At 38.1% G+C, this 14922-nt stretch overlaps 1 protein-coding gene across 3 annotated transcripts in view; it reads right to left on the reverse strand.

The window, feature by feature from the left end:
* PARD3B (par-3 family cell polarity regulator beta) overlaps positions 1-14922 on the reverse strand; it is a 395877-nt gene that overhangs the window by 229918 nt on the left and 151037 nt on the right. For all 3 annotated transcript variants that reach the window (XM_039719949.1, XM_039719858.1, XM_039719777.1), the window contains exon 5: positions 277-368. In XM_039719949.1, coding sequence (XP_039575883.1) covers positions 277-368 — 92 coding nt within the window. The remainder of the gene's footprint in view (positions 1-276; positions 369-14922) is intronic.

The raw sequence follows: 14922 nt of genomic DNA on the forward strand, positions 1-14922 counted from the left end.
CCAAAACCCAGATTTCCCCTTTACCCTTGTACTATAAACAGCACAAAAAATCATTCATATTAATCAACTAGGGTAAGAGATTGTCATGCTCAAATACATGCTCCGGTATGTGAATCAAATGCAATTTTAGGGTGGGAAAGGCAGGAGGAGAAAGAGATCATGGTGATGAGAAGCACAGTGCAGAACCAGCAGTGCAGCTGGAATGAGAAGTCAGTCTTGTATTGCATAAATTGACAAACTACACTTGAGCCAGCATCAAACGGAAGATGTTCCTACCTGCTAGGGAGCCGGGCCCTCTGAGCCAACAGGACTTCTGTGGGTCCAGTGAGGTTCATGTCCCCATCCTGAAAGGATGCCTGGGAAGCACCCTGTTGAGAGATGTCAAAGTGCATATTGAAACTATGTACATAATAATGCATATAGAACAATGCTGTGTTTTTATTTTTAAGGCTGTATTTGGAAGACAATGTCAGTCTTAACATTACATCATCTCACTGACAATGAGGACTGAAAGACCCATTCTGCATGGATCACTTGTGACACAGCATTTGGAAAAACAGGAGAGTACCTAAAGTTCCTGCTCCTTGTGCCAGTCCCACCACCCTTCCACTGGAGAAGCTTAATGTTGTACTATTTCATGTTGTAAAGTTGTGCTGCTTTACCTTCTTCTCTCTGCTTATCTAACCTGAATGCCATTCTCTCCCACTCTGAGCCACCTCCTTTCTCCCAAGAGATCACACAGACCTTGAGTAAACCAAACAGCTTTTTTTTGTGCTCTATCCCTTCGCAGCATTTATCTGGCAAAGACATATTTTCAGAGTAGCTTCCCAGAAAAAGAAATTATGCAGCCATTTGGACAATCAGACACAAAAATACAGTGCACAGAGAGTCCAGACACCAATGCTAAAGCTCTTGAAAACTATTATTTAACTTGCTTTTTGTGATCCTTGCACTCAATGTTTGCATTTTTTTCATACTGGGAGAGGGAAATAGTTACCAATGAGATAAGACCACTGTCAGCAGGTGATGTATTAGCTTTAACATACTGTACTTCATCCCAACCCTTATGGCAATAATGTAAACAGAGCAAAATCCGTAACAAAGACCTTTTTTGGAGAGGTCACTTCTGTCAACTCTGCAACAGGAATAGAGTGGAAGACATAAATCTTCAGCTGTCAACACACTAAGAGAATTCAATCCAGAGCCTGATCTTAACTAGATAAAGGCTAAAGTTAATAATTATTTTTTTGTTGTTCTTGCAGTGGTACAGTTTTCCAGTGTATACACTTGCCATATTAAGTTGTCTCAAGGCAAAAGGTAGCAATGCTATAAATTAATTTCAAAAAACAAAACCAACTTGATAGGTAATTTAATTTTCAATAAAAGTTCTACACCAGTTATTAGAAGTTTCAGCTTCTCTCAAAATATGAGGTTCTAAAGGTTTGGTGCTTCCAGTCCCTCAAAGATTTGTAGAACTTATTTTTAGTTTATAAGTATCAAGAGAGTTGGGGGAAAGTGTGGGCTGCCTTGCACTTCAAAATCATGAGCAGCCTTGCAAGCAAACCCTTGAGATATAAACCAAGCTGGACCCTTTTTGGTTCACATAGTGCTTTTGAACCCATAATACTGGCATTGATGCTGTTTGTGTGTTAATTAGAGTAGAAGCCAATGGACTTGGCTTCAACTGCAACACCAATATAGCTCACTCAAAGTGAACTTCTGTCACTAATAAAGAACCACTTTAAAAAGCTGTATATTGAGTATGTGCCCTCTCTTCCAATCACATTTTACAGTAGAACCACATGTCAAGGAACAATTCTTGTTATATGAAGGATATTCCATACTAATCTCATAAATCAAGACTTTGACCTCAAGCAGTGCATTACCAACAGAAATCAGACACACAGCCTTCCTATGTTAAAACTCCATCTTGACAAAAGCTTCAAAAAAAAAGGTCTTGGTAGCAGCAGATGTTGGAAGCAGACAAACCCTTTAACAATAATGCTCCCAACAAAGCTAACCTTTGTTAGCCTGACACTGAAAACACTTTTGCTACAAAGGCTCTTCTTTACAAAAAGTTAAATATAGTCATGCCATAAGCAGAGTCAGGATTGTGATTAACTAGACCCTTTTCTCCCAGACCCTGTCTGGAACACAGTACATGACAGAGAACATGCTACTCATGCCTCAGAACTGTTTTGCCATCTGAAGCCTCCCTTGCAGTCTACACAAGCGACATAAGCTATGCTACTTCTCTCTTTCTGGGCTTTTGGTTACAGCTGTTCTTGCTGTGGTGAGATTACATCCATGCTTGTCCCTTATCTCCCACTTCTTTGGAAATAGATTTCCCAGCAATGATAAACACAGGAGATCAGGATACAATCTTGTATCTTGTTTCTGTTGACTGATTCAAAGATTTTTTTACCAGAAAGAAAAAAAAAATTAATCAACAAGTATAATCCCACCCTTCAATTTGCTGTGTGGCACAGCACAACATTGCTAAGAGCACAGTTACACTTCAAGATAAGCATGAGGTCCTTACAGAAAGATGGCAATGAACAGCTTTCTTTCCTGTTAAATGCCAGACCAGCAGAAAGTATCTTGAAGCTTAATAAGAGGATTGTTATAGATACTAGAAGTATCAGATCTTTGGAAGAGGTCTTCAAAAACATGTCTCATATGTTTCAATGCAAGATCATTCCAGTGCCAGAAAATAATGGGGTAACCTTGAGAGGCACCTGAAAGTCATTCACATCCCCATCTTAATCTTTCCACAAGATAAAACTTCCGTGAGGAATTACAGGGTGAAGTTTGGAATCCATAACACTTACAGCTTGCATTTTTTTGTTTCTTTTATTTATGGGGGGTTTTTTGGTTGGTGTGTTTGTTTGTTTATTGTGGTGTGGGGGTTTTGTTTGTTCAAATGAAAAGGTAAAAGCTTCTAAAGAAGAGTTATCCTCTCCTAACTGGAGAGAAGTATGCTGAAGGATTTCAGAAAAAGCTCAGTGTCAGAGGCCCCATCCTGCACACCACTGCCTGTTTAGATTTGCAGGAGTATAGTGCTCCCACGTATCACAGATTATCACATGCTCAAGTCAATAAACACAAAGCCAGATATATTTGAAGGCTTAACTGATCAAGGAAACATGAATCATAACACTGACATTCTAAGTGAGCTCTCTGAGAATGACATTAGAGCTCCAGTCACGTAACAATCACTATAAATGGACAAATTCCTTTCATACTTGAGCATTACATTAGAAGCACAGTAAATTTAAACAGATCATCTCCTGACAAACAAGCAGAATAATAGCAAACCAACAATGCACAATTAAAGACACTGTCAAAAGACAATGATCCAATACACACAAAAATGCTCAATCTCTTGTTCAGTTTTTAAAGACTGATTGTCAGTTGCTCAATAGTAGCAGAATTAAGGACTGACTAAAAAACCTTGACTCAAATTCAGCTGACACTGTAACAGATTTACAGTGACAGAACTGCAGTATTCACTTAGGCCATAAGAATAAAATGCAAAATGATGTAGTAAAAACAAAAGCCAAGGAAGCATATGCATCTAAGAACAGTGGAAGTTGTTTAATTTATTTACATAGGGATAATTTGAATTAAGCAATTCTTCTTAGTGCTACTAAAAACATGTTCTTCAAATTAGGGGTAAGTAGAAGAGAGTGATTCTATTAAATAGCCCTCTGCAAACTGCAAACCAAATGCTAGGAAGAGTCTTGTATTCATTATGTGACAGCTCTCAAGTTAGGTAAACATGTACATGAGGCAGCAGGAGTGACAGAGCACGTACCAATAGTGACATTTTCTACTTTGTGAACATCCACTCTTCTCAATTCAACAGTCAGCATGGGCATATCTCAGCCCCAGCAATAAACACGATGAGTCAGGGTCTTATTGACCTTTGGGAGTATGACCAAGTTATGGTCATTTTCTTTAATTTTTGAAAAGGCTTGTTTCATAAAACCCACAAAATACTGGCGGGAAAAAGCAATAGTGGCACTTTTGGACATAGACATGCAAGTATCTTTTTTTTTTTTTTTTTTGCTAGAAAAAGAGACAGAGACAGAATTGACTGAAAATGGTCAAACCAATCATTAAAAAGATGCAGTCCTGAGCAGCCAACGCAACAGTGGCTGCCCCAACATCCAGGCTGCCCACCAGTCCCACTGGTCTGTTTCCTCATTTTCACTGCAACCCAAAAAATCAGGACTTTGGTATCTACAAGAAAACCTGCACTAGTTTGCTACCATTTGTTACCTAAACTCTGGCTAGAGTGTAGTTTTGAATTCCAGTTTAACTAAAACCAAATCTTTTCCTGAGGTTCTTCTGCAGTTGAAGTTTGCACATTCATGCAAGAGCAGACTATACGACCTAGCTCAGCAAGAAAACTTCAGAAATATTCACAGGCCACCAGTGGCTATAGAAGGGCCCTAAATCACCTCAAGTCTGTCTGGTAGGCTCAGAACACAATTCATTCTTAAGACAAGTAAGTTTTTGGGTAGCATAAAATTGCCAATACATCATTTTTAGGAAAGCTGTGTAGCAAAAACCATCCTATCTTCTTTGAAAAAAGTTTATTATACAACAACCAACATGAGTAGAATATCAAAATAGATAAATTTAGAGAAAGAGGACTCTAAATAAAGAACTGGAGAAAATACTAAGTGCAGGATACTCAGAGTGTAGAATGGTCATCAAACACTAGCAGTAAACTTGAAGGAAATAAGTAAGATCTATTAATAGAAGAAATAAACACATCTACTCAAATTAGGACTCAGTCTGGTATACCCAGGGGAAAGTATCTGTATTTGAGACTTTCCTCCAATGACAAAGTTAAAAGTGAAAATATATGTCTGAAGTTCCAGTTTCCAGTACTGTATTCCCTGAGGGCCCCAGCTCTTTAAAACAAAGGAAAAGTATCCAAATCAAAGAGCAGAAGGTCATGGAACAGGGTGCCATGCTGCAGAGCTCCCTCTCCCTACTTGGCCAACAGCAAACCTTCTTCCAAGAAGGTTCAGAAAAAGTTCAGATCCCACCAACATAAACAGTGAGATGCAAGGAAACCTGGGGGTGAAAGGGATGCTTAGCTTACAAATGCAGGAAATGTCTCATCTACTGCTCTCACAACAGACAATTTTAATTACTGTATTTAAAAATTGAACATTTTTAGCAACACTTTCAGGATCATGTGATCATTTCTGACAGCCAGAATGAGTTTAAAAAGCCATAGCACTATATTTAGCTTTAAAAATCAACACTTTCATAAATATTCCCAAACCCATTAGCCTGTGTTATGAAGTTGTTTACCTTTACCTAGAACAACAAATGCAATACTTGACAATGCATACAGAGGACCACATAATTCATGGAACACATACACAAAGGCCCTTTGTTGTTCCAGAATAATATAACCGAGCACAGGTTAAAATATGATAACCCTATCTGAATCAAAGTTAGAGATATCTTGCTGTAATGCCCAGCAGTAACATTCTATGCTGTTTTCAAGTTCTGGCCAACTGTACATAACTTTTTAGGTCCAAAAGGCTTCTCTGTGGCTCACTTGGTCTGTTGGGACAAAAGGTAAGTTGTGTGTTCCTGAAATGGCTGAGAAACTTCAATCAACCACAATTACCACTGCCCTTCATTATGATACCTGTCAGCCTCAGTTTGCAAAAAAAGAAGAATGCAGCACATCACAAGCTTTCAAAATATTCCAGACTGAAAATCAGTATCTCTCCTCCTACATTTAGCCTCAAATTCACAATGGGCCTAATTGAAGATGTGGCACTAAAACCCTTCATAGAGAAAACATTTGGTTTATCTTTACAGCATCAGATTATCCCTAGGCCAGGGAACAATCTGGCAAGGGAAATACATAACAAGCTTCCAGTAAGCAGAAACCTGTAGTTTAACTGCAGCAGTAACACCTCTGTGTAGGGAAAAAATCGTTTGTAACTGAGGTATCTTGGTTTGGACTGGGACAGAATTAATCTTCTTCCTAGTACCTGGCACAGTACTAGGTCTGAGATTTAGTAAGAGAATAATGTCTATAAACTGCTACTAAAAAACTACTGATATTTTGGTTGTTACTGAGTGAGTAGTGCTAGCCCTAAGTCAAGGACTTCTCAGTTTCCCATGCTCTGCCAGAGAGGGGTTGCACCAGAAGCCATAAGGGAGCACAGCTGGGACAGCTGAAGGGATACTCCACAGCCTAGAACATTGTGGCCAGGACATAAACAGGTGAGAGCTGGCTGGGAGGGGCCAATCACTACTCAGTGATCAGGCTGAACATCAGTCAATGTGACCCAGTGTGTTGGGCATCACTTGTGGTTTTAAGTGTTGTTCACTGGTTCAAGGATTAGGTATGAAGTCGGTGTCAACATCTGCATTTCATTTGCTGAGCTAATCTTTCATTACCAAGATAATAACAGACTAACTTCCAATCTTCCAGTCCACACAGCTTTACATAACACCCAAAACCACGTCTTAAAATATATGCAAGAATGGTTTAGTATTGAAAGGCATGTATAACAATGCCTCAAAAAATTCCAGATTATTTTTAAAGTTTCATATAGCTTTCCTTTTTTCCTTCTAAATAAGCATAATAAAATATAATTCACTCTGTATTGCTAAAATCAATACAACAAGGGTGGAAACCAAAGCAAAGGAGGCTCAGAAAATGCTGCTAAACTGAAGGAAAAGTATTAATGTTTGTTACTGTGTACTTCTTATTTTTCCAGTGGTCTGCTTGATTGAAATCACTGTGCCATAGAACGTGGAAAGTATTTCTAAACAGCTTACAATACTTCCATTTCACTTACTGATTAAACTACATCATCCTCTCAACTATTCAGAATGAAATTAATTTGAAATGGATAATTGATGCAATTGTGCCATATCTACAAATGCAATTAATCACTTGCTAAAGATGATTTTTAGGCAGCCAACTATTATAAAAATAAGAATCACACAGCCTCTTTCAATCTTGTCAATTGAAACATATTCAACTGGACTGGTAAAAGATATTTTTCAACATAAGAATAGCTGTATGTCTTCAGATATTTTTAATAACATCCAAGTGGATTCATGTTTAATTAGCAGAGCACAAAGAGAAGCCATAATATAGTACGGCTTTTAGCAATTACATGACAGTTTCAGGAACCACAACAGCAATATTTTTCCCCTCAACTACCAATGGATTTCTTGAATATTGTAGTGAGTTGTGATCTTGGCATTTAAAAGGCTATTTAAAACTAAGGGCATAAATGGACACGCTCCTGAGAATCAGTCTGGAGTAAGAAATTATTCCCCTAAATTGTTTGTAACAACTGTCTGCTGAGGGTCATCGTTACAGGTGGACTGCACTGGTGGATTACACTCTGCTCAGTGCAAACACTGACCTGCCTGAAATCCCAGTCCCCAGCATGTCCAAGTACTCTGGCTGAGCTGGCACTGAAGACGATTTGGAGCACCTGTGTCACATGTGTAGTCCAAAGGAGTGTCCAGAATCTTAAAAAAATCCGGGAAAGGAACATCACGCACACACAGACACACATTTTCAAAGTTATTGCTTCTGCTTTAGCTCAGTGGTCCACAAATTCAGTCAGAATAACAGAATGAGGGCAAATTCTCAGTAGCACACATGATGTGCTGAGCCTACACCAGGGAAGGGTACCCAGCTCCTGAGCTAAGCATTGGAGCCAACTCATCTACCCTCCTAATTGCTACTGTCCCCAAGCCAGTAGACACCTTGGAGTCCCTGCCTTCTACATCAGGAAGATATTGTTAGTATCCAACACAGCTCCCAGGGAGCACCAGAATCAGCAGGAACCAGCACCAGGGGAGCTTCAGTTCTTCAGGGACACAAGCTACACCAGCCAGGTTCCCTCCTCTGCACTCCAACCGAGCTCTTCTGGACACGTTCAACTTTTGCATGTAAAACACACCTTGTCGACGTTAACCTTCAAAATGCTCCTCCCTGATCCTTCCTGCTATACCTACCTATATTGTTTCATCCTAATTATTCAAAAATCTAGCTGAGGACCATTGTCTGCTTGGAAAAAACAAGGTCCTAAACAAACTATAAGTTCTCTATTATTAAGAGCACCAAGGATTACTTTAGGCCTGGGGATCAAAATCATACATATGATTTTGGCACAAGAACTCCAAGAATCCTCATATGAAAAACTTCTCTATCACTGAGAAAAAAATTTGCTAGTTATAATAGTAATGGAGAGTTCAGATCTTCCTTAGCAGTTGTTTTGCATGGGTGAAAGAAGGGAAGAGGTGCAACTGGAGTGCTTAATACTTCAATTTGTGAAGGGCTGAGAGAAGAAGAAAAATGTAAAAAAAACAACTCAGTTAAAAGTCTCCAGAAGTAGCTTTCATACACACAAAACTCTGGACTTAGGCCCAACATTTTTAACAATTTCTAGGCTGAGGTGTGAGCAATGTCTTTTCCAAAACAGCAGAAAGCTGCTTTTAAAAGCAGCATTGATGGTATATTGACAAATATTAGGATTTGGCACTTCTACTGGCCAAGAACCAATTCCTAAAATAAATAGCAATGTTCCAGTAAGGGTGAAAAAAACTCTCCAAAGCAAACAACCCACACACACCAACACCAACTAAAAAAACTACTGGAAGTATAAGTAATATGGTATATGTTCACAACTTTAGGGAGCTGTCAATATTGGAATATTTATCTGAAGAATGCAGTTAACTGGCCAGCCATATAATCACTGGCACCTTTAAAAAAGAGGATATGTTTATTAGCTCTCTCCCCATTTATCATGCTGGTTTTAATTGCCTATGAGGTCTCTGCCTGCACTGCAAGCCTACAGAGACACTACAGAGCAATATCAGGAGGACTTTGTGCCTGAGCCTGTAGTATTTGCATCTCAGCAAGATTATTAATTTGAACTAAGCCATGCTTAGAGCACTTGAAATATTTTGGCTGACCTGCTATCTGCTAAGACATTAATATTTTTATTTTATTTACTTTGTGGTGTTTTTATTCTACTTTCATATTTTAAGGACTGTTGAGAAATTTACTGTCCAGAAATACAGGGGTGGCCTTTTATTTATAAAGAATATTAAACAGTGGTATCAACAGTGTAAGGCAGCAAAGAAGCAGGTGTTTCCAAGCTAAAATTTTTGGGTTTTTTTTTCTTTTCTGTATCATCCATTTGGAGACAAAAATATATATTTTAAAAAGGTACAGAAACTTTGGACATCTGAATTACTATATAAATTATTTGTAAGCAATTATTCCCATGGCAACAAGCATAATTTAAAAGTGCACTATCATTAGCTCCACAAATGCACACTAGTCCCTTATTTTGGTTGGAAACCACTAGTAGGCAATTAATATTGCAAAAAAGAGGGAAGAAATTAATGTTTCTACAAGAAAATCTACCAAATTTTCTCAGACCAAGAGACACCAGCATGACCTTTCCAGGCTTGACGCCTCACAAGATCTTTAATTGACAAAACATTTTACAAGAGATTTGCAAACTACAAAGCTGCATTTTGACTAATTTCTTCTTCATTTAGAGAGACTCTGCTTGTATTCCTTTTTTAAAGTAAAGAAAAAGAAATCTCTTAACCCACTATGCATTACATCAGGATAACGTCTTCATAGAAGTAGTACTTAAAGGACCACCACATAAAGATACTAATTCTGAACACTTAAAAAAAAAAGATCCTTACAAACCTAATGCACAATAAAGGAAGCTTTACATATGTAATTGCACTACTGAATCAAAATTTTCTGCTTTCGTTACAACAATATGACCTCAATATTATCTGAAAGGCTTCTAAAAAATGTGCATTACCTAGGAGTTCAATGTACAAGTGATAATGTAACCTTGCATCTCTATTCCTTGCAATAAATTCTTTAATGACGTGACCTGTTTTTTTCATAAAAAATTAAATTACGTGTGTCTTCACCACCACCAATGACAGCGGAGGTTTCCAGAATTTAAAAATCAAATCCATTTTCAAAGTTAAAATGGCCCTTCATTAAAGATTGCATTTGATACTTTGCTGTAAATTCCCTTTATGAATGGCATGTATAATGAGATGCCTTAAACACACTAGGCTGGCCAGCAGGAATCCACAGATCCATTGATTCTGTAACAGCAAGGATAACCACAGGGTTACCAGCAGCCTACCAAGCACTGCTCACAGCCTGTGAGAGCCAATGGTAAGCTTTGACTTGGATCAGAAATTTGTAGCATTGCTTTGGAACAGTAACATCAGTAAGATGCTGCAAAAGGTATAAGAATGCTTTTTCTCTTACTTCAGCAGCTACAGCCGTAGCTCTACTTAACCCAAGGCGGCTGTCAGCTCAGTAACCAGCATGAGACGCAACCATGAAAAAGACTGCCCCATCTTCTCAGACATGCCTTTTTGTAACACCCCACTCGTCAGGGACAGCCTGGCATAATCCTTGTGCCAGTAATCCCTGGCTCACACACCCAAAGACCACTACAATCCAGTCCACCTGGCCACCTCTTCTCCCGAAAGACAGAGCTGAGCCACAGAAGGCAAGGCCTGGCTGGGGCAATGCTCTGCTCCTGCTGATCTGCACTTGTCCTGTGCATTATATGTTATTATTACAGGGTATTATGTTAAGTTTTCCTCAGTGTGCAATGTATATTAGTAATTGCTAGTTACGTTACTTCTATTCCTCATATGGGATTATCACAGTGGAGCAACAGCACTGATTAATCAATTAGCATGGATTCATTAGTGATGAACGATAGGGCAATGTAATTGTGTTTACTGAACAATGGATGACAGTGTGCTTAAAGCCCAGGATTTCTAATAATGATATATACATAACATCATGAATATTTAGAGCACCCTCACTGCAAAGCTAGAGAGAAAACAATCAGGATGTGATTCTGTGTATAAGTAATGCTGGAGCCTGAAGATTGCATAGATGGGAGAGGCACAAGACAGATGGCACCGTCAGATGACTTTTTTTAGCTTTGACTAAATCTTTGTAGAACAGCTACAGCATTTCCTGTACTCCAGAATGCACAGACACGTCTGCACAATACAGTGGCCAACAGCATAATCAGTCAAAGCCCCAGGTCTCTCAGAAACATTAACGAAGCCATATTAAGAACAAAAACATTAAAAAACTGGCAGATCCCACTCTATGAAATAAACAGAAGCATACAACAGTAACTTAAATTTTTTTCTCCAGATATCTGAGGTGTACATCTCTTATTGTGTGTCCTTATCAATGGCTGAACACTAAGCTTACAACAGCCATTAAAGAACATGAGCACCATACTCTCAGACATATCTCTCAATATATAATATGTGCCCTTTAGGTACTGATGTAATAGTCACAGACCCTTCTTCTGTCTGATGGTGGTATACAGACTCACCAGCAATTCACACGGATATCAAAAGACTAGACAACAATTAATTTCTTGAAAATAGGGTGCAAAGAAGAGATATTGAAATATAGCTTCTGCTGCACTCAACCTGAAAGGAAAAACACTGAAAAGGAATGCAAAATGTTACAGGGGAAATACTTTGCTAAAAAGTTAAAGTAGAAAACACATTGTCTGTTATACTCCAGGTAATCAGAAATCTTCATTTAAGTCCAATACCCAGGTCCCATGAGAAAGCCAATCTACAGCATGACAAAGACCTGAATGCTCTCAGAGATCACTCATCCAGTATTTTCCCAAGATGTTTCCACATTGTCCCAGGGAACCACAGTCTGTGATTAGCACAGAGCTTCCTCAGCTGGGATCACAGCCCTTGAATACAAGGTACTAAGAATTACTTTGCCCGTTTAGATCAAAGGCACTTTCATTCCTGCAGGGAGTTAAGCATTTCTCCTTAACTCTGTGGGCTGCAATTTTATTTACTTTGAAAAAGTTTCACATATTGAGTTAATTTAAAACTTATCAGTTTCCTCCAGTCTAAGGAACTTACTGAATCAGTGACAAATACAAAGACCTCTGCAGGACAATGTACTCTTAAACCATTTGTTCCATATGCTTAGAGATGTTAAAGTCTCAAAAGAAACTTTTGAGTTACATACATATATAAAAATATACCTCTGTGCATGTACATAAGTGAATGATAAAGTTGCAGATGGAGTTCTTCCAAAAATCTTATTTGGTCACAAAGATAATATGGAGGTCTACCAATATATCTCAGTGCAGGAAGGAATTATCTTTAAAAATTCTCTCCTTGACTCTGGGCATTCTAGAAACCAAATTGCCCATCTTCATTCTCAACAAAACCTCCTCAACACTGTGGCAAGGAAAAGAAATGATGGCCTAAGGAAAATAAAAACACAAATTTGTCTTGCCAGACCTCTATTTGACGGGCAAGCCCTAGACTAGACATACTCCTAATTTCTCTGTTGCCACACTTTAAACCGAATTTTAAAAAATAATTTGTCAGGGAAAAAAACAAGCCATCTATTCTGAAGATTTTGGTGAGAGAGCATGAGGACATCTTAACCTACAGAGCACCAAACAAGTAAATAAGGGTTAAAATGTTGTCTGAATCACTTCAAAGAATTGAGTTGCTTGCATCCAAATGGGAGAAAACACGCTGTCCTACATAAACCCCTTGATCTCGATCCCAATTCTCAATGGAAATTAAGGCAACTCTGTAGCATTTTAATTCTGCTGAACTGTATACAAAACCTTGTTTTAGGATCTGGAAGTACACAGTGTTATCCTGAATTTATGAGTGAAAATTATTAATAAACCTGAGTTGACTCCTGTGAGCCGAGACATTACTATCACTGGCTTATCTTAAACCTAGCAGGCAATTTAGACTAGAGACAGATCACCTGAGAGCATATTGTTATTTCCAATAAATCCTTATGAAGCATAGTGGTATTTTCCACCTCTCTGAGGGTTTTTAAAAGTCATCATAAAAAAACATTTCATAAAATCATCTGGTTCCATGTAAATTATTAACTACATATTGAAATAACAGCACTGGTTAGTAAATAACTTGACCGTACTTAAAAACTGCAGTGCAAATGACAGGATTTATCACACAATTGAAAGGAAGCTGGGTGAAGTAAATATCTTAAGCAAAGATATATCAGCATATTTGTTGGGAATAAAATAGAACAGCAATTATAAAACCTTACAGATTAATTAAGCTCAGGACATTTTAATGAGCACAGTTGTATCCACTAATCAGATTATGATGGGGACTCTCACAACCACAGTTTTTTTTAAATTATTTGAAGAGAATAAGCAAACAAAATCCCATGGGTACTTAAATTTCACACTACAAAGTTATTATCACCAGAAACGGCTTTTTTAAGGTTACAGGTGGACTTAATTGTACTATAGTTGTTGACTAATAGCAGCATGTCTAATTGCAAGAACAAAGGTCAGAGAAGACATTGCTGTTGCTTAGGTGAGCACAACAGGTGACGTGGACAAATGAGTAACTCTCCAAAAGCCAGAGAGCAGCAGGAGATACCAACTGTCCTATTTCTTGCATGTGCTCCTGGATAAACACATTGTTTCAATTCAATGCCTGTTTCCTTGCTTTTGAGAAAAATACAGGGAAGGTATACCAATAGAAGTACTGGTAATAAGAAGGCCTTCGAGTAAAATTCCCAATTTTTTATTCCTGTTTTAAAATGAAAACAATGACATTCTAGAAACAAAATGTCACTGAGACTTATTTAGTACGTGTTTGCCACAAAGTAGAAGGAAATGCTATTACCTGTCTCCTTGCATGCCTTTGTAAAGCTCTACCACTTCCTAACCCCTCCACACAAGATGCTCAAGCTGGTTTCAGAAGCATAGAGAAACTACACTGAGACTTGTTCCCAGTTCCCAGTTCCCAGAAGTTGGAAACTGAAAGTATGGCACCAAATAGCAGAATAAATTAAGCCTGGCTACCTGAGAGGGCCAAGGTCACTTAAGACAAAGTGAAGAAGGTGACAGATGCACAAGTGACAAGGTTCAGTACACCTTTGCTCTTTGTGAGAATTCTCAGCTAAGACATGGGAAGCCACATTGATTTAAACATGAGTATTTCCTTAACTTACAGTTCCCTTAATTTTAAGAAATGTGTTGACAGAAAATCTGAGTGGCTTGAAAAGTTAACTAAGTTTTTATACATGTGAATTATTTAAACTTTAAAACTTCAGTACAATATGTTTAGATACAAAGCACAGTACAGTTTTATATACCAGTGAAATATTTCAAGTACTACTGTTTATGAAGAAATTCAATGTTACTTATCCAGGTCAGATGGTAATTAAGAATACTTCACAACCAGAAATGCAGGGAGACTGGCAGCATGCTGGGCTAAGGGTGTGGGTTGTGGTTTATAGATTTTTTTTATTTGTCTCACTCCTACTACCTATGCCAAGTTCATCAAAATTTACTATTTAGAAAAACAAATTTAAAAGCATTTTGTACAGTCGAGTTTCTTCTGCTATCACATAGAAAAGCAAAGCTTTTTTTCTGAAGATTTTATAATTGCAATATAATAACCCAAAGCACTGTAGGCTATGAGAGTTTGCTTGCATCTTTCTTATATTGAGCACTACTGATCTGCATATTTAACAGCTCCACATCACTGTAATGCATTCTGGGTACTCACAAGTAAAGACATTACCTTTTCTTCTAGAAAGAAAAGGTAGAAAGGAATAGCTTCAATGAGTTACTTTGTGAAGGAAAGAACAAGGTAGACTTCCTAAAGAAAAGCCTCTCATTCAGAGATGAACTTTACCAAATTCAAAAGCAACTGAAGGAAGCATTCACTGCTTTCTTCTGAAAATGAGCTTAATAGTACAGGAGCTGATACATCCTGCAGGCAAGAGCAATACATCTTAGACAAAAGTTGGCCCCAGCAGAAAAGAAGATCATGGAG

Source organism: Passer montanus, unplaced genomic scaffold, assembly GCF_014805655.1.
Source record: "Passer montanus isolate IOZ18808 unplaced genomic scaffold, ASM1480565v1 scaffold1, whole genome shotgun sequence".
Classification (NCBI taxonomy): Eukaryota; Metazoa; Chordata; class Aves; order Passeriformes; family Passeridae; genus Passer; species Passer montanus.